The 26,937-nt window shown below is 47.1% G+C and overlaps 4 protein-coding genes across 4 annotated transcripts; 1 reads left to right on the top strand and 3 right to left on the bottom strand.

The window, feature by feature from the left end:
* Positions 1-1,052: 1,052 nt before the first annotated feature.
* Positions 1,053-7,109, bottom strand: HOO65_100066 (Vegetative incompatibility protein HET-E-1; the record flags this gene model as incomplete). The annotated part of the gene is made up of 6 exons (XM_071004632.1): positions 1,053-4,274; positions 4,334-5,832; positions 5,895-6,353; positions 6,626-6,816; positions 6,882-7,020; positions 7,070-7,109. 6 exons carry the CDS (start codon positions 7,107-7,109, stop codon positions 1,053-1,055), a joined length of 5,550 nt encoding a protein of 1,849 aa, XP_070855843.1.
* A 3,717-nt stretch (positions 7,110-10,826) lies between these two features.
* HOO65_100065 (uncharacterized protein) lies at positions 10,827-11,778 on the top strand (the record flags this gene model as incomplete). The annotated part of the gene is made up of 3 exons (XM_071004699.1): positions 10,827-10,922; positions 10,968-11,662; positions 11,721-11,778. 3 exons carry the CDS (start codon positions 10,827-10,829, stop codon positions 11,776-11,778), a joined length of 849 nt encoding a protein of 282 aa, XP_070855842.1.
* Positions 11,779-15,946: 4,168 nt separating this feature from the next.
* On the bottom strand, positions 15,947-16,276 carry HOO65_100064 (uncharacterized protein; the record flags this gene model as incomplete). Its single annotated transcript, XM_071001713.1, has 1 exon — positions 15,947-16,276. The coding sequence occupies one exon, from the start codon at positions 16,274-16,276 to the stop codon at positions 15,947-15,949; it is 330 nt and encodes a 109-aa protein (XP_070855841.1).
* An 8,511-nt stretch (positions 16,277-24,787) lies between these two features.
* Positions 24,788-26,120, bottom strand: HOO65_100063 (putative NADPH-dependent methylglyoxal reductaseGRP2; the record flags this gene model as incomplete). The annotated part of the gene is made up of 5 exons (XM_071004682.1): positions 24,788-25,306; positions 25,393-25,683; positions 25,760-25,892; positions 25,958-26,009; positions 26,081-26,120. The coding sequence occupies 5 exons, from the start codon at positions 26,118-26,120 to the stop codon at positions 24,788-24,790; spliced, it is 1,035 nt and encodes a 344-aa protein (XP_070855840.1).
* Between the last annotated feature and the right edge of the window lie 817 nt (positions 26,121-26,937).

The raw sequence follows: 26,937 nt of genomic DNA, 5'->3' as shown, positions 1-26,937 counted from the left end.
AGGTGACCGAGGAAAGAGAAGAATAGTTTGTGAGTCAGGCGGAAAATCGGACTGGTGGCCATGCTAGGCCCTTCAAGAGGCAGCTGGAAACGGAGAAATTCAAGGATGTCGACTTCGGGTCACTCTCAAACGGCCGGAGGGCTAAACGCTCCCTGAAGCAATGTCTTTCGACGGGAGCGCAAACCTTGCTACTGCCAAAAGATTTCAGACCTCATCCATGCCACTATGCTGCACATGCTGGGAAGCATACTTAACGGCAGTATGCAAGGAAAAGCCGTGACGTAGGCTGTGTGGGACCCCTGGACACACCGAAGAGACTCGTAAGCGAGTCCATACGACATGCATTGTCTGCAAAGCACCTGGCCATTCTGCAGGGGATCTGGTGTGTAAGAGGGAAGGCTCTTAATATAGAGCAGTACAGGAGCCTACGGGCTCAGTCGTAGGCGGACCGGAAAGTCTAGCACGTAAAAGGAAGAGAACGTCCACGGGAGGGCAATCAGCTCTACGATTTGAGACGGCCAGAGAACGACCTCGCAGATGTTAGGTAACCTAACCATATGGAGCGCTGCGAGAGGGAAGAGTGATAGACCTGGTGATGGTTCCGCAGAGGGCAATGGTTGGATTGGGAACTTGAATGGAACTCGTCCCAGGAAGTACAAGTGACCATGGAATCTTTGAAATGGAGGTGGAGATAAGAGCAGTACGCAAAGGATCAGAAACAAGATCAAGGCCGAGCAAAATAGATCTAGACTGTTTTGTTCTTGCCTGCAAGGGAGGTTGCAGCTCTGGACGGAATTTTGGTGACATAGTGGACGATCTCGACAAGAGGTTGGTAGCAGCAGTGGAGAGAGAGCACTGCCTCTGGGTGATATTAGGATGGTGAGTTGGGGCAGAATAACTGATTATATGCGGGAAAATGAATCAGATGATTGTTAGAAATAATTCAAAAATTAAATACTATTAAGTAGCTCAATCTAGCCTGGCCCATGGGGGCACCTGTGGCTCTATATCATAGCTTGGCAGAAGCTGACTAAAATACGACGCTTTCAAGGCTAACTACGTGACCTGAATCTCATGATCAAGACGCGGCCGGACGGGCAGCCCAGTGCAATAGTTGAACCATGTACTGCTATTGGTTCTGAGTCCGAGTCTGATTCCCCATAGCTGGCGAGGCGATATCCTGGTGGCAGCCAGAGCACCCTTTGCCCATCCTCCATGATCCACACACGATCGGGGTCGGGGCTGCAGCTATAGAGGTTGGAACTGAGGGGGAAGCTTTGATTGATCGGCGGAATTGCAGATGATGTCGCCAAGTCCAAGTCCAAGTCCAAGGCTGCGACGTTTAAAGAAAACGCGGAATAGCTGAACGGGTCGAGTGAGAAACTAATTTGCCCCAGCAAAAGAACGTCCAGGCACACTCCAGAAGTCGCGTCCCAGATTTTGACTGTGGTGTCCTCGGACCCTGATGCTAGCCTGTGTCCATCATTCGAGAACACTACAGACGTGACCTTTTTATCATGGCCGTTAAGAGTGCGTAGACATGTGCCGGAATTAGCATCCCAGACCTTGGCTGCCTTGTCCTCTGACCCTGATGCTAGTCGCTGACCATTATTTGAGAAAACCACCGATGTAATCGACGAACAGTGGCCCCTTAGTGTGTGCAGGCACGCACCAGAAACCACATCCCAGACCTTGATAGTGGTGTCGCCTGACCCTGATGCTAGCCGCTGTCCATAATTTGAGAACGCTACCGATGCTACCCTATCATCGTGGCCCTTGAGGGTGTGTAGGCATATTCCAGAAGTGGCATCCCAGATTTTGGCCATACTATCACAAGACCCTGACCCCAGTTGCTGACCGTTATTCGAAAATACCACCGATGTCACCGACGAACAGTGGCCCTTTAGAGTGTGCAGGCACGCACCAGAAACCACATCCCAGACCTTGATAGTTGTGTCATCTGAACCTGATGCTAGTCGTAGTCCGTCATTCGTAAACACCACTGATGTCACTCGATCATCATGACCCCTAAGGGTGTGTAGACACGTGCCGGAGAATGCATCCCAGATCTTGACTGTGGTGTCATCTGACGCTGATGCCAGCTTATGGCCACCATTCGAGAACACCACAGATGTCACGTTTTTGTCATGGCCGTTAAGAGTGTGTAGACATGTGCCAGAAGTCGCATCCCAGATCTTGATGGTCGTGTCCTCTGACCCTGATGCTAGTCGCTGTCCATCATGAGAGAAAACAACTGATGTCACCGACCAATATTGGTTATCAAGAGTGTGCAGATATGTGCCAGAGCTCGCATCCCAGATCCTGACTTCAGTGTCCCAAGACTCTGATGCTAATCGCTGCCCATCATTTGAGAATCTGACAGATGTCACTACACTTTCGTGACCGTCAAGAGTGTACAAATGCGTGCCAAAAATTGCATCCCAGATCTTGACTGTGGTGTCCTCTGACCCTGATGCTAGTCGTAGTCCGTCATTCGTAAACACCACTGATGTCACCCGATCATCATGTCCCCTAAGGGTGTGTAGACACGTGCCGGAGAATGCATCCCAGATCTTAGCTAAGCAGTCATCTGAGCCTGATGCCAATCGCTTCCCATCCTTGGAGAAACTCATAGATGATACCTCTTTATCATGGCCCTTGAGTGTGTGCAAGCATGCGCCAGAAGTGGCGTCCCAGATCTTGACTGTCTTGTCCTCCGATCCTGATGCTAGTCGCTGTCCATCATTTGAGAACACTACCGATGTTACTGAAAGGTAGTGACTCTCAAGAGGATGGAGAGATGTTCTAGAAGTGGTGTCCCAAATCCTGACTGTCTTGTCATCTGACCCTGATGCCACCCGCTGCTGACCATCTGGGAGTATCGCAGATGCTGCCTTTTTATCATCGTTTTTGAGACTGCGCAGCCATGCGTCAGAGGTCGTATCCCAGATCTTGACTGTGGCGTCCGAAGATCCCGATGCCAGTCTCTGTCCATCATTCGAGAACACAAGCGACGTCACCCAGTGGCCATGACCCTCAAAAGCGTTTAGACATGTGCCGGAAGCCACATCCCAGACTTTAACTGTTTTGTCCAAAGACCCTAACGCTAGTAGTTGTCCGTCATGCGAGAACACCACAGATGTTACCGATAGGTGGTGGCTCTCAAGAATTTGCAGACATGTGCCAGCATTCGCATCCCAGATCCTGGCTGTCTTGTCCCAAGAACCTGATGCTAGCCGCCGCCCATCATTCGAGAACACAACGGATGTCACCCGATCATCATGACCCTCAAGAGTGTGTAGACATGTGCCAGAAATCGCATCCCAGATCTTGGCTGTCCCGTCCTCCGATCCTGACGCAAGTCTCTGCCCATTATTCGAAAACAACACGGATGTCACTACTTCTTTGTGGCCCTCAAGAGTGTAGAGACATGTGCCCAAAGTTGAATCCCAGATCTTGGCTGTCTTGTCGCAAGACCCAGACGCCAGTCGCTGCCCATCATTTGAAAATACAACTGACGTTACCCGATCATCATGGGCCTTAAGAGTGTGTAGACATTTGCCGGAAGTAGCATCCCAGATCCTGACTGTGGTGTCCTTTGAACCCAACGCCACTTGTCGTCCATCATTCGAGAATACCACCGATGTCACCAGCAGATAGTGGGCCCCAAGAGTGTGCAGACAGATGCTTGAAGTCGCATCCGAGGTCTTGACTGTGTTGTCCTCTGGCTCCAATGCCAATCGCTCCCCATAGTTGGAGGGTACTGTCGGTGTCGCCGACAAAGGATAGCCTTTGAGAGTATGCAAACATATGCCAGAAGTGACGTCCCAAATCTTGACTGTTTTGTCACAAGACCCTGATGCTAGTCGCAGTCCGTCATTTGAGAACACAACTGATGTTACACCATAATTGTGACCCCCGAGAGTGTGCAGACATGTTCCAGAAGCCCCATCCCAGATCTTGGCTGTTTTGTCCCAAGATCCTGATGCCAGCCGTTGCCCATCATTTGAGAACGTTACCGACGTCACCATACTTTTATGGCCCTCAAGCGTCTGCAGACAACCATTCCAGCTCGGCTCGACCTTTGGTTTTACCTCGATCCAGTCTGGCTCCTCTTCAATAAATTGTCGTCTTATCAAGCTGCTGGTAGGACTGAATATGAGAGCTGAGATATAAATCTGAAGGGGCGCTATTTCAATGATTCCCATATTGGACAGTAGAAATCGGCGAGCGTCTTTGACAATGTCCCAAAGAAATCGGTGTGCTTTCCCTTGCTAGAACTTGTTAGGCCCTCTTTTCTTAGCATCCCCCTTTGTATTATAGAACGACTTACTAGATAAGCTTCTAGTTTCTGCAATGCTCTGCCACCAGAAGACAAGTTACCTAGAAGGCTCAGAGCCTCTAGCCATTGGAGATATTTTTGTTCCAAGAACTCTAGAATTCCGTCGTCCCCATCACCCATTGCATCTGTTGATGAGTCACAAAGATGATCAATCCAGAAGATGCATGAATATTGAACTGTGGCTAATGGGTCTGGGTCAGGACGGGAAACTTCGTTCATGAGGCACCCAGGTGCCTGCAGACCATACATGTCACGTTTCAGCGTAACACGTAGGAGGTCCAATGATCGTACAAAGACCATGTGGTGTTGGTGTAGAATGCCAGATGGGAACATCTCGCTTGATGGTTCATTCAGCAAGTAGTCTTTTGCAGACTGGTGCACAAAAGAAACAGTGTTATCATGGATAGCCAGGAAAGAGCCACATAAGCCGATGGCCTCTTCCACTTCCTCCCTCTCCCAGTGCTCAAGCTCCTCAATGAGAGCACGGAACTCCTCTAAAGCAATGGATCGATATAGAACCAAGGCGGTGGCAAGAATCTCTTTGTAAAGCTGCGAATCTTCTGACTGATGGATCTGGTCGAGCATTCGTGAATATAGAGCATCAAGTCCAGGTGGGAATGACTTCAGTTTCTCGAGCGTGCGCCATTTTCGAGTTTTCGAACTCGAGAGCTCTTGGCAGACTAGAGCTACCCAGAGAAAAGTGCCATTGGAGTTTGCCTGCAAATGCTCCAAGACAGCGCTTTTCATGTCCTTATCGTATTTCTTTTTTTGCGCAAGCTGGTCTGCTTTGAACTGGATGTAAGACCCGACTGCCGCAGAGACCGAGTCATGATTCATCTCAAGGTGTATTTTTACCTTTTGTTTGGCATCATCTAGGCTTTCCTCAATATCTGGCCAATTACGGCTCGACACAATCCATTTAGCAGGCGAGGGAGTGCAAATGAAGTCGAGCAAGCGTTGCCGTTCCACGCTGCACTCATCCAGGGCATCAACAATCAAGATGGCGTTTTTTAGTGTTGGATCTTTCAGCATAGCAGTCACCATCTCGCAGAGATCATGCCATGTGCCGTCATTGTTGAACATTCTTTTCCCCTTGGAATCGTACTTTGCTCGCAGATATTTAGTGAGCTGCGGGTTGTGGGACGCAAGATGATATATCATGCCTCGTAGCACAGAGGTTGCCGTGTTGAGCCCATTGACACTGGTGGCCTGGCAAAAGAAATAGGACAGCTGCACCGACGGATCCGACTCCAACTCATTGACAATGCCACAAAGGAGCATTGTCTTGCCTTTGCCAGGGTCTCCCTTGATCCAGAGAATCCGGCATTCGCTATCTGCTCTAAACCGCTGAAAGTCCGTGTGTCCAAGGATCCATTTGTAGCAGTCGTCTAGCAGGCCGCCCTTTTTCTCCTCGATAGTTTTTTTGTCTGTACGGGGGTCGGTCACGTAGAGGTCTGAAAGACATTGATTGTCTTTTTCACTATTGACTGCTGTGTAACGGTTAGCTTAATAGCCACACACCACCATCGCCATATCAACTTGTGTTACTCACCTTGCTGTTCGCCGGGCTGTGGTAAAGACAAAATGATACCACTGGTGAAAACATTGACAAATTGTTCAACAACATTCTGGTTTTCGCCGAGATAGTTTCTCGTGTGTCCTGCGATGGTGCCTGACGTATGGCTGTCTGGAAGTGCCGTGTCTCCAAGGCCATTCTCAACGTTGAATCTATAATAGCCTCCGATGGTGCTATACTTTTGTCTGAGTCGCAGGTCAGTATGCTTGGAGGTAGTAGCAATTCTGGAGAATGCTCTGAACATGGAGTTTTCCGAGTCGCTAACCTCAACGACATCCCCAAGGCCTGTGCCAATGCTCAGGATTATTATCTTTCGACCCGGAAACTGTTTCTCAGCCTCTGAGATGAGGACTTCACATGGATTATTAAAGCCATATCTGGCATCGATGAACTCTTCTTCATCTCGGCCGATTTTGATCGGATAAGAGGCAATAGCTGTACATGTGGCTATCGCTATCTCCCACACCCTGCATCCAGAAAGGCTTGTAGGCGTATCATATGTTGTAAAGATCGTAGGTGATGTTTCAAGATTGACTTTGGTCATCCCTAATACAGCGCTAGAGAGAAGTAAAAAAATATTAGATATCAGGCCTATCATGTGTGCATGTGTAGAGCCTACGTTTTGGTGCATTCTTTGTCCGGGAACAACATATCTTCATGCGGACATGTATTAGTAGCAGAGCTGTTGTTTGTTCTCTGCAGTATACATCGTGGATCACTGCAGTTCTCTCGAGCCACTTTCTTGATAGCATCCTCTAGATTCGTGGCTGTGGGAAAGGCTGGCGGTGTGAGGAGGTTCATTGGCTCTGAGATAGATTCTATGTTGGCCAGGCTTTTGTATGCTTGAATAGATTGATCGACCGTCATTTTCAGTCGGCCAAGCATAACAGCAATGATCCTGTGGCATTCCTTGTGGTTAGTAAAACTTCTACTACATACAGGGAAAGCCAGCCAAAGACATACCCTCCAGTGCCTGTGCCACCAATCAAATCAAACCTGTCGCAGGGACTTGGGACTTCAGATAAACCCTCTGAGCTTTTGATGAGCTCCATGATCTTCTCAAGGATAAGCAAGCTAGAGAGTCCGCGGACCCCACCACCATCTGTCACAGTTAGTAGCACGACAACAGGCCAAGCTCGGGGGCAGCGTACCGAGAGAGAGGATTCTCGCTGGTGATAAATGTAGGCTCATGTTGGCTCGGCTTGCACGAGAAAATTGGACAAACACGGGCTAGTAGTTGAGGATGGAGAGGATGCGTGAAGCAAAAGAGGCAATCGGGCGAGCAAACAGGACGAATCAGTATGGGATGGAGATTCATAAGCCCTGAAGCTGATATTAGGGTAGCAGAGGTGAATGATATGCAACCGGGAAAGGACATCCCAAATGAGTTTGAGAAGATCACGCATTTATTTGAGGGGAAATTATCCAAGAGTCTCAACGTTCGCCCGATTCGTTAGCCACTTGAAGGTTATGCAGAATAGCTCACAGGTGTTGATGATTGGCTAGATACCTGGGGCCACATGTATGGTAGTATTGGCTTCTAACATGGTGTATTTCGTACTATAGCATAGAGTAGTGTTTCCCGTGTCAAGACATGCCACGCTCTTAGGCCACATCCCAGCCAAGATACGCTGTCGCCTTGGGGGACTTGTCTGTACAGTTTCGTGGCCATTATACGTTGTTTGGCTGTTCATATTAGGGGATATCTTCGAGGTCTGTCTGACATGGCCTATAATAAGCCTGTTGTCCAATAAGCCCTTCAGACCGGCCAGTGCCCTCACATCGCCTATAAGATTCAGAGGCATCTCATCCCTATGGTTTTATCTTGAATACACCAGAATGCCCGTGTGCAGTATTATACGGTATGGTAATCCTCTAGATGGTAATCGAATGTATTACCCTCTACTATGCGTTGAATAAACCGAAGCTTTCTAATGTCATCGTCTAGTAGTCCCTCTGGCTCTTCTGCTGGCAAAGGTTGGCTTGGCCGGGGTATCAAGGGTCCTGTATACATCATCCACTATGGATCTCAGACGGGAAGAAACCGCTGTATAGTTCTTCCCTACAAACACAAAGAGGACCCAAGCTCCGGAGAAATACAGCGTAAGATGGTTGTGGATTATTATCCAAGTGCTACCCGCATTGCTCACTGGCTTTTCATGATGCCTGATGAAGAGCTTGCTTTTATAGTTATCTAAGGGCAGACTAAAGCCAAGTGGGATTTGGAAATGATTCAGTCAGCCGAATGGTTCATTTTTGGTAGCAAGGCCAGGCTCGAAGATATCTACGGTAGATTCTCACAGTTAGTGATGCTTTGATAGCACACTTGGTGCAGTTGCGATGCCAAGATCATGATGTTTAAGGCAGGCTTATTTGCCGGTAATCTGAGCCAGCGCTTACCGGATTGTTGCCCCTGACTGAGTTCGGCGAGCGCTCTCACTGGCTATCACGACGCAAAATGATTCAGATAGCCGCTCTCAGAGAACGTAAAACGAAGGGCCATTTTCATGGCCCTTGTTCGGTCTGGGCGCTTAGGTGAGGATCATCTTAATCAGTCGAGATCCGCATTTCAACCAAGAGTTAGACAGACGAATCATAGATCACTTTTCTTTTACTCCAAGGATATTCGGTACGTCCTCGCAGTTTGCACTCTAACTATGATATGACTATTACCATGAGTGGTACAGAGGTTACTGTCGACACGTGATCACTAGATCTTAGTCATCCAAGTCCCAACCCTAGATCACATGACACACATACTATATATTCTATGATATTATTGGCCGCTAGTTAGCGGAAAGTAAAAGTCAATAGATCATCCATTTTGGACAAAAGTATCATGGCATAGCTAATAATACTTTCTAACTTTTGCTCACCATATTGTTAGGGCTGCGCATTGTGTTGCATGTTGTGGCATCCCATACATGCCCCGCTTCTTCAAAACAATGACTCAGACATTTTGTGGCTGAACACCCATAAAAGGGCTGACACCCTACCCTACCCTGAATCCTCATGAGCACAATGCAAAAGGAATGAAGTCCAAGGATGTAGTGTGAAAGTAAAAGAAAAACGGATCCAAACAAAGATCTATTCTACACATTGTTGTCTCAACATGACAAGGATTTGAGTTTCTTTGTTCTTGCCACAACGCCACACCCACAAAGCACAGTTGTTTAAATGTGGGTCGATTCATTGAATGAAGGATAAAAGCGCAAGAAAAAAAACAAAGACCTTTTCACATTCTCCATCCTTTACCATCACACACTGTCGACAAAACTTTTACTCTTGCATGGCTCAACAAAGCCTGAAGCCTTCTTTTATGAGAAGCAACCCCACGAATGGGTGACCCCTCCTGAGATGGTCCAACACATCAACGGAAACCTGGGAGGGCCAGTTGGACGATCGGTTGGAATCACTCTTCTCACCTTCGCCCCATCCTCAATCGAAGATGACCCCGTCCATTCCGACCTCTGGTTTGTTGACTCAACCAGAATCATCAGCACTCGTCGCCTCCGCTTAAAACAGATCCTAGCTGAAAGAGCGAGCAACAACCGCTCTGGCAGGACTAAACCTCTAGCACCGTCATCTCGGCCAACATTTCGCCGGCAAATCCGTCCTAAAAGACTCCTGCTTCGGCTCCAGAGACGCACGCAGAAGCTAGAGGCAAGAGCAATGATACGTGACTCCACTTTACCACGCCCTTTCTGGGCGTGATCCACGAAAGTCAACCAACACACCCTATAAGAAGCCGCGCCACCAATCGGCATCCGCAGAACAACTGCACAAATTATCGCTTACATATCTCCGACCTTTGTTGAAGCGGGGGAGGTAGTTTGGTCCATCGAGACCCTACCTTCGTCAATATCCGGTCTGGCTACCTAGGTGGGACGGTCAGACACGGTAGTTCCCTCGCTTCTACAAACAACTTAAGGACTTCGAGTACCTTGTCTGTTCAGATCGCAGCGAGATCATTCACATGAAGAATGGTCTTGTTGCAATGGTGAAGTTACACCTTTCAACTAAAAAACCTACCCGATGATGACTACGACAAGTGGGATAAATCGGACAGTTGTCGAGTCTAATGACTCTGACTCCGAGGCGGAAATAAAGAGTAGGCCCTGCAGATCGTCACCCTCAGGGTCTAGAGGAGAGGAGCACCATAAATGAAATACCTAGTAGCATTCACTCCACTCCATTCTTAATAGAAGCTTTTATCAACGATTCATTGTACTGTGGTGCATTTTTTGACAGTGGGTGCTTGATCACATTAGTATTTGATGAGAAACCAGTGAGAGGGGCCTCCAGCGCATCCTAGTTGGAAGACGGGAAAGCCATGGATGGAGCGAAATGAATGACATAGTTTTCCTGGCGAATGAGGGCACCGTATGTTTCGGCAGCGGAAAAGACGCTCTCGTCGTGCGAGAGAAGGGGGGGGTGGCGCGAGGCGTTGTGGCGTCGACTTTTGCTGCGGAGATCCACCGTAGTAGAAGGAGCTAGTCGAGCCAGGGCGACTAAAGCCACATTGACAACTTTGAACGAAAACCAGTGATCCTTCTTTATTCCAGATAAAACAAGCCTTTCATCAGCAATCAATTGGACAGCATGGTTTAGCGCAATTAACTCGTCGTTGGACGAACTCAATCTCAAAATCCATGACGTCAAGTACCTGGAGCACCAGACTGAGGTTCGCATACTGCTTCACAAGAACTTCAAATGAAAATTTTGGTCTGCAAGAGCTTCGACGAGACAATTGATATTTTGAGAGACGCGACGATTGGATCAATGAAGCATGCCAAAGTTGAATAACTCTCCAAGATCAAAACTTTCAACTTTTGGCCTCTGTCGAAAATCAACCAACTCTTTTTATGCTTTTCTTTCAAACTTCTCTTATTTTAAACTACCATCGCAATGGCAAACTCGACAACCGATTCCGTTCAACTACACTCAGTCAGAGACTGGCCGAAATTCATCGGAGAACTCAAGTCGTTTACAAAGGCTTGCAACGTCTGGGAAAACATCGATCCAGCGGCGAATCCTAGAATGGCATAGGCTGAGGAACCGAAAGAACCATGCACACCAGAAGAACTACCAGCGCACGCCCTTCCCCCAAATGTCACTCTAGTCGGTAATGAAGACTGGGAGAATGTCACCAGAGCAGATACGCAAGAAGAAGCTCGCCGAGCCCGCATGCCAGCACGACAACGCTCTCGATTGGAAGAAGCAGAGCCCATCCCCACTCGCGTAAGGCTTTCTAGCCACGAAAAGCGACTAGCTTGCCACGCCAGGACGATAGAAACCACCTGTCGCGCCTATGAGACCCAGGTCAATCAATTCAGACTCAAGTGGGATCTTTTCCGCGACCAGCGCGAACGCAGGGAAAAAAGTGCGAGCTTGGATAAACAAGCACATTTCGCCTGCCTTAGCTTAGCTACCCAGGTTAAGGAAGAATATTGGCCAGACAAGGTGGTCGACAAACTCATGGACGTCCTGAAGGTGAGGACGGCGAACCTAGAAAACGTTGCACACCACACATACCGTGGGGCAATGAGGAAGCTCAATGTGCTTCCCCAGGACAATAACATCCATCGATGGATATCTGAATGGCAGACAGACATCCAGTTCTGCCAACAGAACCATCCCTCCCAAGAAAACAGTGGACGCCGTTTATGGGAGGACTTTTCGGACAACCTAGCCAAGAACTTGAACGGATGGAAGAATTCGTACACCGCCACTCATGGAGCGCAGTTAGCTCGAGGGAATATGTGGTCGAAAACATCAAGGCATGGCACGAATTTGGGGCAGGTGGGATAGACGCAGACCTCGTCTTCATCTCAGTCGAAAGGAACAGATCCAAGAATAGTGGAGGGAGGGCAACAACTCAAAGCAACTTCTGTGTCTTCTGCAAGGCAAAACACCCTTCGAACAAATGTCGGCTCTGGGTGAAGGAGAACCGATACAAGTCCTACAGGGTAGACAAAAGACGCCAAGCATATGTGAAGAAGTACGTGAAGGGACAAATACTCCAAGATAGCCTGGAAGGATGATTCTTCGGTGGGGCTGGAAGCGATGAGAGATGAGGTAGACGAGAGGGCAAAGAAGAGATATGCCTGGAAGTCACGATGACATTGTCTACGCCAAAGATAATGGAAAGATCTATCGATGCGGTGAAGCCGGGCAGGAACATAGTGGAGCGAGTAGATGTAGTTCACCCCGCACACCATCACAACCTTCAAGTTAGACTCCTTTTACATCCCATCGATCAATAAAGATTCTATACGTTTAACAGCATTGTGTCTTGTACCCGTAACAACAGCCCCAGAGAAGTATTCCAACAGACCTTTAAAGGCATACACGTACTCAGATGCCACAAGGGTTGGCGGGTCTGATGCCAAGTCCACCACGGGACTCGTCATATATCTTGCTGGAGGTCCTGTTATGTGGGTATCCAAACGGTAGAACATGGTAGCCCGTAGCACACTCGAGGCTGAACTGATAGCGATATCAGAAACTATGCTGCAGCACAAATTGGCCACGATATCGAACTCGTAGGATTTGCGGACAATAAAGGAGCCCTCATCACGGGCTACAAGACACATGAAGGCTGGCCACTTCTACATTCGAGAGAAAGCTTCTGATGGATCTATAGCACTCGAATTCGTAAACACCAAACACCAAATAGCTGACGCATTGACCAAGCCACTGCCAGCACCCCTAATTAAGAGATACAACTCGGTCCTCATTGGTGGTCTAGATCCTAGCAGACCTCCACACGAATCGATCGTTGCTGAAGAGGTAGAAGGGCGGGTATTGGGTGGCGCTCTGAGCACGCCTCAAACACGTGATGAGAAATTATGCAGAAACCTATGTATTGTGGCTGAAGACACCACACAAAAGTATCGAAGCCCTGAAGGCCAAGCCAAGCATAAGAGCTCAAGAGCTGAAAAAATGAAGTTGGTTAGAAGTAAAAGTAGAGAGGAATTATTTGGAATTTGAAATTTGATTGAAGATACACATATAGATCTATTGCACGCCTGTTGAAGTGAGCGCCTGAGAACTCACTGCTATCTCAGAGGACCGATGACACACAACGGCCGCTCCCTGTTGAGGCAAATGAATATGGTGAGCTTGAGTACCTTATCGAACGAATCCTTGGTAGTCGCAAGAGACGTGTTGGCAGGGGCTGGAGAAGGGGAAGTGTTGGTCAAATGGGCGGGATACGCAGAGCCAGATTGGAGATCCCGGAACGACTTCGAAGATACAGAAGCATTTGGTGTTTTTGAGGCTGAGTTTGGAGCTGACGATGATGTCGGAAAGTCGGATACTGGAGCCAGGACTGGCCCATGCCGACAAAGAAGAGGAGGGGGTAATGTTATGGGCCGTGGCCACAGGACTTCAGGTCATCTTTGGCTAATCCATGAGACCTATTTCTCCGATTACATCTTTCGCGCTGCCCTGCACATGCACATAGGTTTTCTGGGGTTTGAAATCCATGAAGCAGGCTCTGAATTGCAGCACTATGTCTTCTAGTTCCCTAGTTTCTTTTTCTTTTCCTCCTGATTATGTTGATGAAAAACTGTATTTGGTCATGCTATGACAATTTCTTGTACTTGGTGAGGCCCGTTACGTATGGGACTGAGCAGGCCGCATCTGTGCTTTCCTTGGGAGAGTTTGTAGCGCTGTTTTGACTTGGCTGTGCCGAGCGCAGCTTAGTTATAGTGATGTTACTGCTATTATACTTGGTATCCTGTATCCTGATGCACCTGTATCTGTGCCTCACAAGATAGGGAAGCTGGGGATTAGACTTGCTGCATTCATCCCTGACAATCGCTACAGAAGAAAGGGGTCATGAACTCTTCTTTCCAAGCAGTCTTCGGTATTGACTCGACTCAGATGTCTTGCATTGCATGTACTAGCTTCAGGAAAACACTACGAACTAGAACGGCACTGCTCAATCTGTCCTCCAAACAAGCTCCGAAAGCCTTGTAAGATTCTTCAAGCCTGGGTGAATTGCTCTTGGACATGTTGTGATGTCCTTACAACAAGCGTAGTCCTGGCAGCATAGCAAGTGGTCATTTGTCCTTGCCATATCAGGGGGTAAAGAGGGAAGTGGACTTTTTAGCTTCCATGACTGGCTACAGAGGCTAGAACGTGCTTTCGAGTGCTCAAATGATAATGTCCAGCATCGAAAGAACCATCAGAGCAATGCCGTGGAGCCATTTCCCGAATAATAATAAGACGGAAAGCGACCAAGAGGTGCCGTGTTACAGCAGGCCATACAATGATACAGCGAGAACAAGCTGGGACTATGAGTTATGACAGTAACAAAGCCGGATCAAGACTCAGGACAAGCAGTGGCAAGGCAAGGCAAGGCAAACTTGGACTTGGGTATCAAGGTATCCGACAAGAATGCCAGCTCATTGCAAGAACTTCCTTGCCGTAATCCATTTATGGTGACAACTCGGCCCCATACGGCATGGCCCTTCTATTATCATGTAAGCCAATATGAATGATGATGAGCTTTTGTAACCCCTAGTCTAGAGTCAAGGCCCAGTTGTATTTGAAAGCCAATAGCTATGTGGTGTGAAAGAAATGGCTCGTCAACTACTTGCCAACTATGGCGCACCATGACCCAGCGTGAATTAGGCTTCAAGCTTCGTCAAGCAACATCTAAACCTCAAGACACGTTCTTTCTGCACATACAGCTGTCTGAAAACCAGGCTCAAAGATCTAAATATCATCCACGGCTAGTTTATCCTCGTAGTAAACATAGCTGGGAAGTATACCATTCAACCAAGCGACTGTAGATGATACTTTCTTGCACACTTGAAGGCCTACGTAATACTTTGAACTACGAAAGTCTCAAGCCCCTTTTAATGAATCGTACATATGACAGCCTTTTCCGTTTTCTTTTAATGCAAAACGCCTGTTTTATTACGCACCCTGAACTGTTGTAACTCCAAACTAGAACGTTTCCTCCCCAATGCATGAGGATCGAACATCTCTAGGCCTGCTAGCAAGACACATCCGTGGAAAAGCTACGACAATCACAGACCTAGAAAACTACAATCAGCGTAGCCAAGTCAACAACTCAGAATCGTATCTTGCTGACTCACACCATTACCGAAGAAGGCCAATTAGTCTTAATATCCATTACTGGCGTCCGCCGATGCTGTTTTACCTTCTAGCACTGAGAAAGCAGTCTTCCAGGCGGCTGGGTTAGAATGCCAATACTGGTAATAGGACTCCTCATCTCAGGGGGTTAGGGAACTTTGGCTAATCTATGCCTATGGCCAAGTAACCCAATAGCCGCTGGAATCACTTGATTCTCAATGGCCAAGAAAGTCGCCACGCCATAGACTTCGAGAGATATAGTGAAGGAAATAAGAAAGTCTAGCTGATTCATCTCATCTGCCTCGAACCCTTGGCATCGAGCACTTCGTGTGGTTTGAATGCTAGTGGTTGGGAAATAAAGCATCTAGCTAAAGGCTCTATGGCATATTTGTTGGCAACAGGGTCCTTTCCAATCTTTTATAGTGCATTACAAGGTGCTATGATGGAAATGAATACGGAATATCCAGAAAGCCCCCAAAGGGCCTTAGGTTCAGCGTTGTAGTGTCTACAGCAGTACTAGCTATAATACAAGGATGTGCCTCCTTACTTGCTACATGGAAAGCGGCTCTCAGCCATTGCTTTATAACAGGAGGCTGGCTGGCTAGCACAAGCTTCTTCTACATACCGCTTGTGAAGTTGGCCGTTCAGTTAGAACTTTTCGTAGACTAATGGTTCTGTTGATAGGCTTCATTGTTGTCTGGAACTTCACGATTTCGCTATTTTCACTAGGAGGTCTGAATGTATAATAATGTGTCTGATATTCAATCATTTCGAATAGATTGGTAAGACTATAGTAGTTATTGCTGGCCTAGTCCAAAGAAGCCAGTAGTAAGATGCCAGCTCCTTGCCACAGTAGAAAGATTGAAAGATTAAGGAGATTGAGGCCAAATGAAGAATCTAGGCTAGTGGCTCTGTGTCTACTCCTCTTCCTCTTCCTCTTCCTCTTCCTCTTCCTCTTCCTCTTCCTCTTCCTCAGATTCCTCATCCCATTCATCATCAGAGTATTGGATTGGATCTTCCTTTTTACCGTAGTTGTCTTCCCAGTCCTCGTCGTCTTGGATGTTAAAACACCAATCGTCAGAGACTCTCTCACTGTAGCCATTGATATTATTGCACCAGCAGACTCTAGCTACCCACTCGCAGCCAGCGTAGACAGGGGCTGGCTTTGGAGTGTGCTCAGGGCTAGGTACCGCCATAACAGCCTTGCTGGCGAGGGCAAGGAATACAGTTGCAATCCAGGGCTGCATCTTGATGTTTTGGAGTTGGTTGGTGGGAGTGAAGTAGTAAAGGAGATGAAATCTCGGTAGTCAAGTAGAAGGACTTGAAGTAGAGGGACTTGAAGTAGAAGGACTTGAAGTAGAAGGACTTGATAGTGATCAGGAGTCAAAAGAAGTAGAAGGGGTTGAAGTGAAAGCTGTAGAGAGAGTGAGTTGAATGAGTTGAATGAGAGTGTGAGGATGATGAGGAAAGCCAGCATGTAGATATCGCAGAGAAAGAGCCCATATATATATGGTTGAGTTCCTAGCAACAATTGCTAACGCTGGCTGGTACTTGAGAGTCTCATAGAAGCACATCTCATTGCACATCTCATTTGTAATGCGTGAGGACAAGCGGTGTAATTTCGCCGTGTATCTTAGATCTACGACTCGGCATGTTCATGGTGATGGCCCACTGCCATGGCCGTTGTACTATCAAAGCTGATGACTTAGAGCAAACCAATACGAATCGTGTTCGAGTTCCAGTCCACAAGACAAACAACAATAAAAGCCCATGATAGCAGCAGTGCTCAGTATAGTATCAAAGCAGTTTCAAGCATATGAAGGGAGTGCTCGCCAGACGCAATTTACCCTAATTAAATTTGGCTATAACTAGGACTAACTTGCATTTTTACATGAACTTGGGCAAATATACATGACAGCGATTACTGGCTAATTTCCTCAATATAAGAAAGCAGGTTGGGATAACATACTGACTTGGCTTAATGGGGGCCAAAGCAACTGTGTTATCCTCCGATCTGGATGCATAGAGGTTCCTTCTTGCCTCAAGTTGGCTCCAGTCCTTATAATATCTATTACTACACAGCATGAGCTATTTTGAATAGAAAGCCTCTTGCTACCCTAACAGATGGATTTCAACGGACTTGGTTTGTTATCAAGTCGAGTAGCATAATAAGATAACAGAAAAGGTCCCCGACGAGGTCTGATCAGCTTAGAGATTGATGAGCATCAGACGGCGTACTGCAAATGAGAAGTAGAAGAGCGTCCATGATGAGCGAGTGCCCAAAGCAAGCGAGCGTCCAACCTTTTACTGCCTACATTCTAGATTATTTTATAAAGAAGCAATAAAGCATCTTATCAGCTAAAACTAGTTGCTATTCTCTTCTGCAGATATCTCAGCAACAATGTGACATGCTCGTGAGTTATGACCGGGCTTACCACACATTCTACGCTGCCTTGCCCTCGCCAGCCCCGACCTCTCTCTCCTAATTACCACTTTTTGATAGTTCAGCCATCGCCTGCACATTAATATCCGTCTGGTCAATTTCATCTCTTCCCTCACCTAGTCACCTTGCCTCCATTCTGTAGTGTAGCCAGGTCCTTTTTGCTCTATGCCGCTCACTAAGCGTGTTAGAATATGTGGTAAGACTGGTCATAACTCACGAACATGTCACATTGTTGCTGAGATATCTGCAGAAGAGGATAGCAACTAGCTTTTAGCTAATAAGATGCTTTATTGCTTCTTTATAAAATGATCTATAATGTAGGTAGTAAACAATCAGGCGCTCGCTTGCCTTAGGCGCTCGCTTATCATGGACGTTGCAGCATATCAGAGTAGCTCAAGACTTCGGTACTACTTACTATCCGTAAGCTTACTTGCTTACACTCCTCTTCATACCAGGGGGCTTTAACCCTCCGATAGGCAGGCAGGATCCCATGAAGCGGGTGAAAAAAAGCAAGGGGGGGGGGTGGATGGTACATGGTATAGTCTGAAGTAACGGGGGAGCGGAGCCGACACGGGAGCGGCAATAGAAGCGGAAGCAGAAGCAGAAGCGGAAGCGGAAGCGGAACAGATTACACAGGTAGAACCCGTTACACGGGCAGTTTTTAGAACAGGGTTTATCAAAAGAAAAAAAAGTCAGTGTCCTAGCTCCTATGTTAACCATGACAGGTATAACATACACCAGTAACTTAATCGCTTAGATGGCTCCCTTGGGAGTATGATTAGGTTCCTAGCCGTAACGATAATAGGATCTGGCTCGCCTAATTTTTTCTTTACGTGGTCTTGTGCGTTGTCTATGCTTCCATTTCTAACCTCCCCTTGTGCTGCTTCTAGTTATCAAAACCAGTGCTGTTTTTATGAGCAAGCGTAGAAATAAGTCCATTATGTTCATGCCAACACTCTATAATGTAGACAGCTACAATAATGCACAGCTTTGAGGCCGTTGGTAGTCGCTAAAACACCTTGGACTTTACGATATGAGACCAGGCACTCCAGCCACACGGCAATCTGTAGAGCTAGCCGCGAGCATTAACAACGGCTTTCTTTCCTAAAGGAAACTCTCGTCTCCCCTAATGAAACACAGATGTAGAGGTATCCGATGGAGAAGAATCAGATGGTCGGGGGCGAGGATACGGCAAATCCAAAGTCAGGAGCATGCTGTCCATGAAGTTGATCGGCTATTTGTTGAACGGCTCCGCGTGAGATCGACATTCATTCGCACTCAAGAAGTTATGATTTCCCACCTACACGGACCTATTTATGCCCTCGTACACTATCGTTGCCATACAAGCCAGTAAAACTGCGATATCTTACCTTGCCGGATGACAAAGAACAAGAGGAGGCAGACATGCGGTTGATTTGTAAGAAGTTACTCACTCTGGAGCCTAGAGGGACTCCTACCAGTCTGCAATCAGTCCATTTCACCACCGCCGGCTGTAGGATTAGGCGCTTCCTTCGCTTGGACGTGGAAGGATTTATATCCAGGGTTGTGTACATTCCATTCACTTCGCTTGTTACAGAGTCGGAACAAAACTATGTTGGTGCCTAGTTTTGAGGTCTGCCAATTTGTTACGTACTAGTCTAGCAGCCGCCATCCGAGTTTTTATATTCCGTGTTAGTTAATTATGCCCACATGAAAGTTGTCACATAGTGCTGCATGTATATGTATACACAACTAATGGCTTTCCAAGGAGGTCCAAGTGTTTGTTCATTTGGCAAAACTGGAACTACGGATCTAGGACGTCTTGGCTGCTACATGGGGGCGGTATGCTGTGGCGCGTTTATCGTCCATGTCCCACGCAACTTTTTTTGTGCTATGAGTGCTGGGTGCTCAAGGGAGGTAACAAGAAGCGCGGAGAATAAAACGGCCTTCGGATCTCACATCTTATACAACAAGCCCAAAGCTTGTGTATGAATTTCTATGCTGGTACGGTACAGCGGGATGGTGCTACAAACTACGTATTACTCGTACTCGTATCATTGGTAATTAAGCTTAACATGGTGTCTTGGCTACTGGTTTATTAGCAGGTTTCAAGAGATTTTTAGCAAGTTAGGGCAGATTAGAAACACGTACAAACCGACTAACTGACTGATACGCGAGGGACATATCACAGCATATCAATACAGTGCCAGCTTGTTGCCCTTGCATTGCATCGCTCCTATGTCTATTTGTGCCTTGATAACTTGTACACTCACTTGAGTATTATATAACCCTTACAAACCCTTACGACATTGGGGTTATCTTCTGTTACTTTTTACTCTTATCAGTGGACCCATAATTAGTAATCCAAAAAAGTCTTTTATTTTCCCATGCCATTCATCGTCAGCAAATAGATGGTAGCTATTAAATTCGAGATACCAGCAGAACTGCAAATATATATGATGAACATCTCCCCGGCAGTACAGGGGCTGTCATGTCTCATGAAATTCCCTGTGTTCATTAAGCTTTCCTTCTTTTCGAAAATGTGATATTTATACTTGGGCTTATAGTCACGTACTCCTGCCTGCACGTCGACTTGATCATGTCCTGACATCATGGCAGCGGTGCCTGGTACAGTTGCTAACTAGTATTCAAGGGATAAGGACCTAGGTCAAGGTAGGAAAGCGGAGACAAGTGACAGAATGCCACTGAAGCAAGATATAGGAGAAGGGTGCTGTGAAGGTGCATTGATAGCAACTTTGGAGCAGGCAGAATGGAGATACAACAGCAAGAGAACTATCCACCATGTTTATTGACCTTGCGACTTTCTGCATCTCTTTTGAATGCCGCTTCTATCGCTTGTCTCGGCTGCCCTATCTTATATTGCATCTGCATCCTTTGAATACTGACTAAACAACTAAAACATATGTGGTTCATCACTGTCCTTTAGCATCCGAGCACCATTCAAGATCTAGTTTGACTAATGGCCATCAAATCGATCATCATCATACATTTTATGCATGTCACGTCAAAGGAAAGTCGCGTTGCTAGGACACTTTGTGTCAAAACTCTTATCAGGATTGGCAATGTAGGCCAGCGCGAGATGATCAACTGCTAGAGCTTCCTCTCTTATCTTTACCTCTTGCCCCAGCGGTGAAAACCGCCCTCGACGACACTCTCAAGCAACGAAACTGCCCTCTCGACTTGACCATTATCAAGGAATATAATCGGTGGACGGAGAATCTAGGAATTGGTATAGAATCATTGTTAAAGCCAATATTTTGTACTCACATTCAACGAAAAGAATACAAAATCAAGAAGTAAGAGTCTAGGATTTAAAAACTTCATGTGAATTCAGGGAGCAGTCCCTTATAGTGCATCAGATATCTTGTACACCCAGTGTCTACTACACCTTGGGGTGACGATTTGGGCTAAAGCCACGGCCGATACCAAGCTCTACCTAATAATCGCCGTCGACTGCATTAAACATCAAGCTGCGCTTTCACAAATCGGGTGTTTGTGATGCTGGTATAACGCAGTGATATTAAATTACTATTCATGTTTAATATCAGATAAGATGGTCTTGAGTTATTCATAGCTCCAGGCCGATGGTAAAAACTACACATGTGTAGGCCTATCAGTATGTGGAGCAGGCCTCATTTTGCTTGCTCTAGAGGAAGTCACGGAGTCTCAAAAGGTCAGGCTAATATAATAAGGCTGTCCATCTAAAGACATCTGATAGGTGCTTGGAGATGGCATGGGCCTCAGAGAAGATCGCGAATGTTGCACAAGGACAGTGGGGGCGATAGGAGGTGTGCTACTAATTGCTAAGCGCCTGAAAGCTATAATTAGGTCCTTCCGCAGCCCCACACATGACAAAGCCCTGTCTACAAGTGTCAGGACATGACTGAACCGACGTACAGAAGTTGTGATTTTGCTTGAGAAGACGATTTTCCGCAGCACAGCAATTCTTTAGATATCAATCAAATATGCCATCGCCTGTTATACTTTGGGTAAAATCAAGTTCAAATACTGCCTTCCCCCAACGCCGCTTTCATATCTTGCTGCCTCCTCTATCCTACTTAGGGTCTTATGGTGTTGTATTAACCCTAATGTGGATCTCGAGTCACAGGAGACCTTAAGGTCGGAATGAGTCCAAGCATATTTCAAGCCAAAAAAATAACCACTTATGGAATGCCGCAGATGTTCAATATATGCTTGATAGAGAGGAGATTCTTGCTTACTGCACATGGTTTGAGGCTACTTTTGAAGATGGTTTACTAACATCTACTAGGAATCGTATATCGCTAATCAATCTGAGCCGGGAGACATTTGTAAGGGCTCTTAAATGATGGCATTATTTTTGTGTACATCAAAGCTATCGCTCAGATACATCAGCAAAACCAATCCTGTTCCACTGCTTCTACGATTGAACGTGAGCACCATCCATACTTGAGGCTATCGGGAAAGAGAGCTAGTTTTACCCACTCTCAGTGCTGATCATTTGATGGATGAACGATGACAGCGATGACGCTCTAAAGCGACGGCACATCAACTCTCCTAAAGCCAATGTGACTCTGCTAACTGGGCGGCAATTCTATAGACCCGGCTAATTGATCAGTAATACTGATGGCATCCCGCATAGCCTTCCAGCCATGCGTTTTGGAGCATTGCTTCCCCAGACTATTTCTCTTTACCTCCTTTCCACCTTTGCTTGCGATTCATTGTAGTTGTCCAGAGATCCGCAACGAAGCCAAAAGAGTGAAACCAAAAGATTCACCTGGCGGCTGTAGTTCGTTCTGTGTGTTCAGCTTGTTTCCCTCCTTTCTTCACGTATCCCCTTTGCCCTGGACTTGCAGGCCATTCCGCCCTAGTTGTATCCCAAAAAATAAACCAAGATGGACTCGCATATTGCCGCCATCCTCTCAGCCGCCGTTGAAGATTCTTGTTACGGATACAAGGCACCATGCTGTTAAACGTATAGAATCTTTATTGATCGGTGGGATATAAAAGGAGCATAAATAGAAGGTTGTGATGGTGTGCGGGGTGAACTACACTATGTTCCTGCCCGGCTTCACTGCCTTATATATTTGGTACTAAACCCCAATAATTCTCTTCCCCGGCAAGTCTCTGATTCGAGTTCATTTCTACTCTCTCGCCCGCTAAATGGATTGTGTCGAGTCGAAATTGGCCAGATATTGAGGACAGCCTAAATGATGCTGAGCAAAAGGTGAAGATAGACCTTGAGATAAACCGAGATCCAGTATCTGCAGCAGTCGAGTCTTACACAGCTTTCGCGGAAAAAGAGATACGACCCGGACGCAAAAAAGACTATCCTGGGGCATTTGCATGAGAATGCTAACGGAACGTTCCCATGGGATGGGTAGCCTTGGTGTGTGAAGAACTTTCGAAGTCAGATACGCGACAATGGCACACCGACGATATACTTGGATCGCTTCCACCTGGGCTTTATAGGCACATGCTAGAACATGTCTTCAGCTCGAGAGATGCGCAGCTCTGCAGAGAGATCCTGGCGACAGTCTTAGTCGGTTACCGATGCAACACTTCGGAAGAGCTACAGGCTCTTGTGAAGGATATCAGAAATTTGAACCGAGAGGAAATGGAGGATGCGATCAGCTCATGTGGCTCTTTCTTGACGATTCATGACGACATTGTTTCTTTTGTGCACCAGTCAGCAAAGGATTACCTGCTGAATGCATCCTCTAGTCAGATACTACCTTCTGGCACTCCACACCCCAACACTACATGATCTTTGTAAGATCATTAGACCTCCTCCGCGTTGCACTAAAGCACGATATTTACGGCCTGCAGGTTCCAGGGTGCCTAATCAACGAAGTTTCGACCCCAAGCCCAGATCCATTTGCTTCTATTCAATATCCTTGCCTCTTCTGGGATGGTCATCTTCATGATTCCTTTGTAGATATAGTAGCCAGTGAAGATGATAGAGCCCTGGCGTTCTTCAAAGAAAAATACCTTCAGTAGCTAGAGGCTCTTAACGCTGGTGGTAGAGCATTACAAAAATTACAACTATGCTTGGTGAGCGAGCTCATAGTGAGAAGATGAATGCCGAAAAAACGAGGAACCAACAATTTGCGGCAGCATAAATCATCTCAGCAACCACAGAACATTGTCAAAGACGCTCATCGCTTTCTCATATACCATGGTGGAATCATTGAAGTAGCGCCTCTTCAAGTTTATGCCTCAGCTCTCGTGCGCAGTCCTACCGAAAGTTTGATAAGACGGCAGTTTCGTAAGGAAGAACCAAGCAGCATTGAGGTAATGCCAATGGTTGAGAAAAGTTGGAGTCGTTGCCTGAGGACACTTGACATGAAAGAGGTGTGACATTAGTAGTTTTGTCAAATGATGGGCAGCAACTGGCGACAGGGCCAGATGACTGGATAGTTAAGATCTGGGATGCCACCACTGGCGCATGCCTGAACACTCTTGAGGGCCATAGTAAAATGTGACATCAGTGGCCTTTTCAAATGATAGGAAGCGACTGGCATCAGGGTCAGAAGACAGGACAATAAGATCTGGGATGCAACTTCCAGCACATGTCTGCACACTCTTGGCGGCTATAATAGGCCGGTAGCACCAATGGTGTTCTTGATGGATGGGCAAAAACTGGCATCAGGGTTTTATGATGACACTGGTTCTGCGATCAGGAACGCCACTTCTAGAGTGTTCTCGCGGACTCTTTCACGGCTAGCAGTTACAATCTTGCTCGGATATGTTAACCCCCTCTGCAATTATGCCAAACAATCAAACTCCCACCCTCGAACTCGACCTCCACAACTACAGCTTAAGCACCGATCGTGCATGGATCATGGAGAACGAAGCCGGGGTTCTATGGTTACCGCCAGGGTATCGTCCCATTAGCACTCTATCCACTGTAGAAACTTGTGTGGAGGTACCTTTCTCTAGGAAGTGCCAAAGATTGAGTATTTACTGCCGACCCTCAGACAAGCACGACGCCCATCATACCACTTGTAACAATCTACAGAACCTTCTTCATTGCCGCCTCCCATGCACATTTACTCACATCACCTCGAGCTCCCAAACAACTCGTTACCAGCGGTGCTTTCTCCGCATTAAAAGGCTACAGCCAGTTAAGATCTCTACCAGCTGGCTATCGAGGGCCATCAAAAGCTTGTGTAACCATCTTGTCTAATTCCATGTACCTATATAGTAGTCGTGACATTTCGAATCTCTATTCTTTCTCATAACCAGCCCGGCTGGAATCACCCTTCACGCTTCCAACCAAGATCAGATACGCTCCAAGTTTAAAGTCTTCAGTGCTCAAGCGCTATTCTATCATTCATTTATTCGCTTCACGGAACTGCATCATAGACTCGGCCGTATCACCCACACATTTAGCCAGCGGAGTGTACGTCAGTCCAAGAACTGCCTTCGAACGGGAATTGTCAAAACCATAGGCCCATGCAGGCAACTCGTCGTGGCTGTCGCGTGGCGGCAGGTCTTCGTCCAGCTCTGGCAGTCTCTCGCGAATGGCCTCAGAAATAGCCTTATTGGTGAAGTAGTCAGCAACGACGAAGAAGCGTTTTCCAGCAGCCTCGGGGACAGTCATGGCTCGGACGTGAGCAGTAGCAACGTCCCGGACGTCAACGAATGTCACAATTTTGGCAGTGGGCTCAAGAGCGTGCTTCATCTCACCCCGTACCATGGCAAGAATGCAGTGGTTAGAGGTGTTGACCTGAGAAGGGGATGTGAGGAATCGCTGGACAGGGCCAAAGGTATAGGTGTTATTGATCATTGAGAGTTCGAAAGAGGGGTTGTTATCCTCGCAGAATTTCCATGCAGCCCGCTCGCCAATCGTCTAGCAAGCAGAAGATTGTTAGAATTAGGACTTGGCCCTGTCTTTACTCTATTAAAACACAAGAGCGGAGTAGGGAATATACACACCTTGCCAGTGCTGTAGGCGAAATGCGGGTTTTCCATAGCGTCCTCCAAGGTTAATGGGGAGTAGGAGTCCTCGTTGTACATCTTTTCATGGTTCTTTATGTTCAAAATTGTTGCCGACGACGACGTCAGCACCACACGCTTGATAGTTGGGCTGTACAAGTGTGCTGCGCTAAGAATGCCTGTAGTGCCCTTGACGGCGGGGTCTATAAAGTCCTTTACAGGGTCGGAGCAGTTCGTGTGGTATGGCATGGCGGTGTGGATGACGAAGGTGAAGGGCGCGGATTTGACGGCCTGAAGCAGAGCACAAAGGTAAGCATGGGTACCTTGGGGATGGGATGGGGACAGTCGCCTCGCTGTGAATACATACATCGTCAAATGCATTTTCAGCCACAACATCACGAACAATGGCATAGTCAACCTGGGCCTGGAATTTCTCAGGCAGGGAAGCAAGAAGTATTTTTCCTTTTTCAGAAGATCGGACAGTTGCCGTGACAAGGTATCTGCATATAGCCATAGTTAGCAAGTCGGGAGCAAGTATCCATGGCTTCACAGGGCTGGGACTAACCCAAGGTCAAGAAGTTGGTCGAGGATGTGTGATGCAATAAAGCCGGTGCCACCTAGAGAAAGGTTTGATCAGAATGACAGCCCAGGGATGTATATATATAGGCGACGGCCACAAGAGCCCTACCTGTGAGCAAAACTCGAGCATGACTTGAAGGAGGGGGCATAATAGCAGTCGTAATGCGAGACCCAGAGAGGGAAAAGAGAGCGAGTGAAATGTGAAAGGTGTGCGGTTATGAAGCACAGTAAAGCGAACGGAAGGAATAGTAGCAGTTGGGTTCCCTATAAAGTAAAGAGAAGCTTACACAGATGACACAGAGAATCATGTAGTACGGAGCTCGCTTCTAGCAACCAGCACTGAAACAGAGGCAGCGAGTAAATATATGAGGAATAACTGGGTGGCATCTATGAAGAGAGGGGATTTCGGAGGTCCGGATCCTTTGCACTCGCTGTATCCCCAGGCATTGCCACTGGCTTATATTTATACTGCAGCACCCGCCACTTGGTCATGGTCAGCATGAAGGTCAAAGCAACACCAAGCCAAGAGTGTCGGCGATATTCTTTTCGGGGCAAGAATCTTTGCCGTGAAACAACCATGCCGAACACTGCCGCCGCAGAGAAGCCGATTCTGCTAATCTTGCCAATCCTGTGGTTTTGCCACCACCAGCGAATTTCTTGCGCTTCCACCCAATGGGGCCTAATGTGAGTGCCTCCTTGTAGTAGACATTGTCTCACACTACAGTTCAGCCCCCGAAGCCTGTCAGCTTCCCCCTTTCTTTTCCACGCCCAAGATGAGCATATTGCAAAACCCACACTGCAACTTAGACCAGACCATATCCAGGGCTATAGTAGCAACTAAGAAAACAAAAGGGAAGCAGAAAATACAAAGCAGAAAGCAAATCAAAAGACGAAGGGCGAAAAGCAACATCATATTGCACAGGGCTATGCCTAGTGCTACCCACGTACTGACTTACAGCTTGCTTA

This window comes from Ceratocystis lukuohia (genome assembly GCF_044167205.1).
Source record: "Ceratocystis lukuohia strain C4212 chromosome Unknown Supercontig10_pilon, whole genome shotgun sequence".
In the NCBI taxonomy this organism is placed as follows: Eukaryota; Fungi; Ascomycota; class Sordariomycetes; order Microascales; family Ceratocystidaceae; genus Ceratocystis; species Ceratocystis lukuohia.
This window is presented reverse-complemented; position numbering and strand designations above follow the sequence as displayed.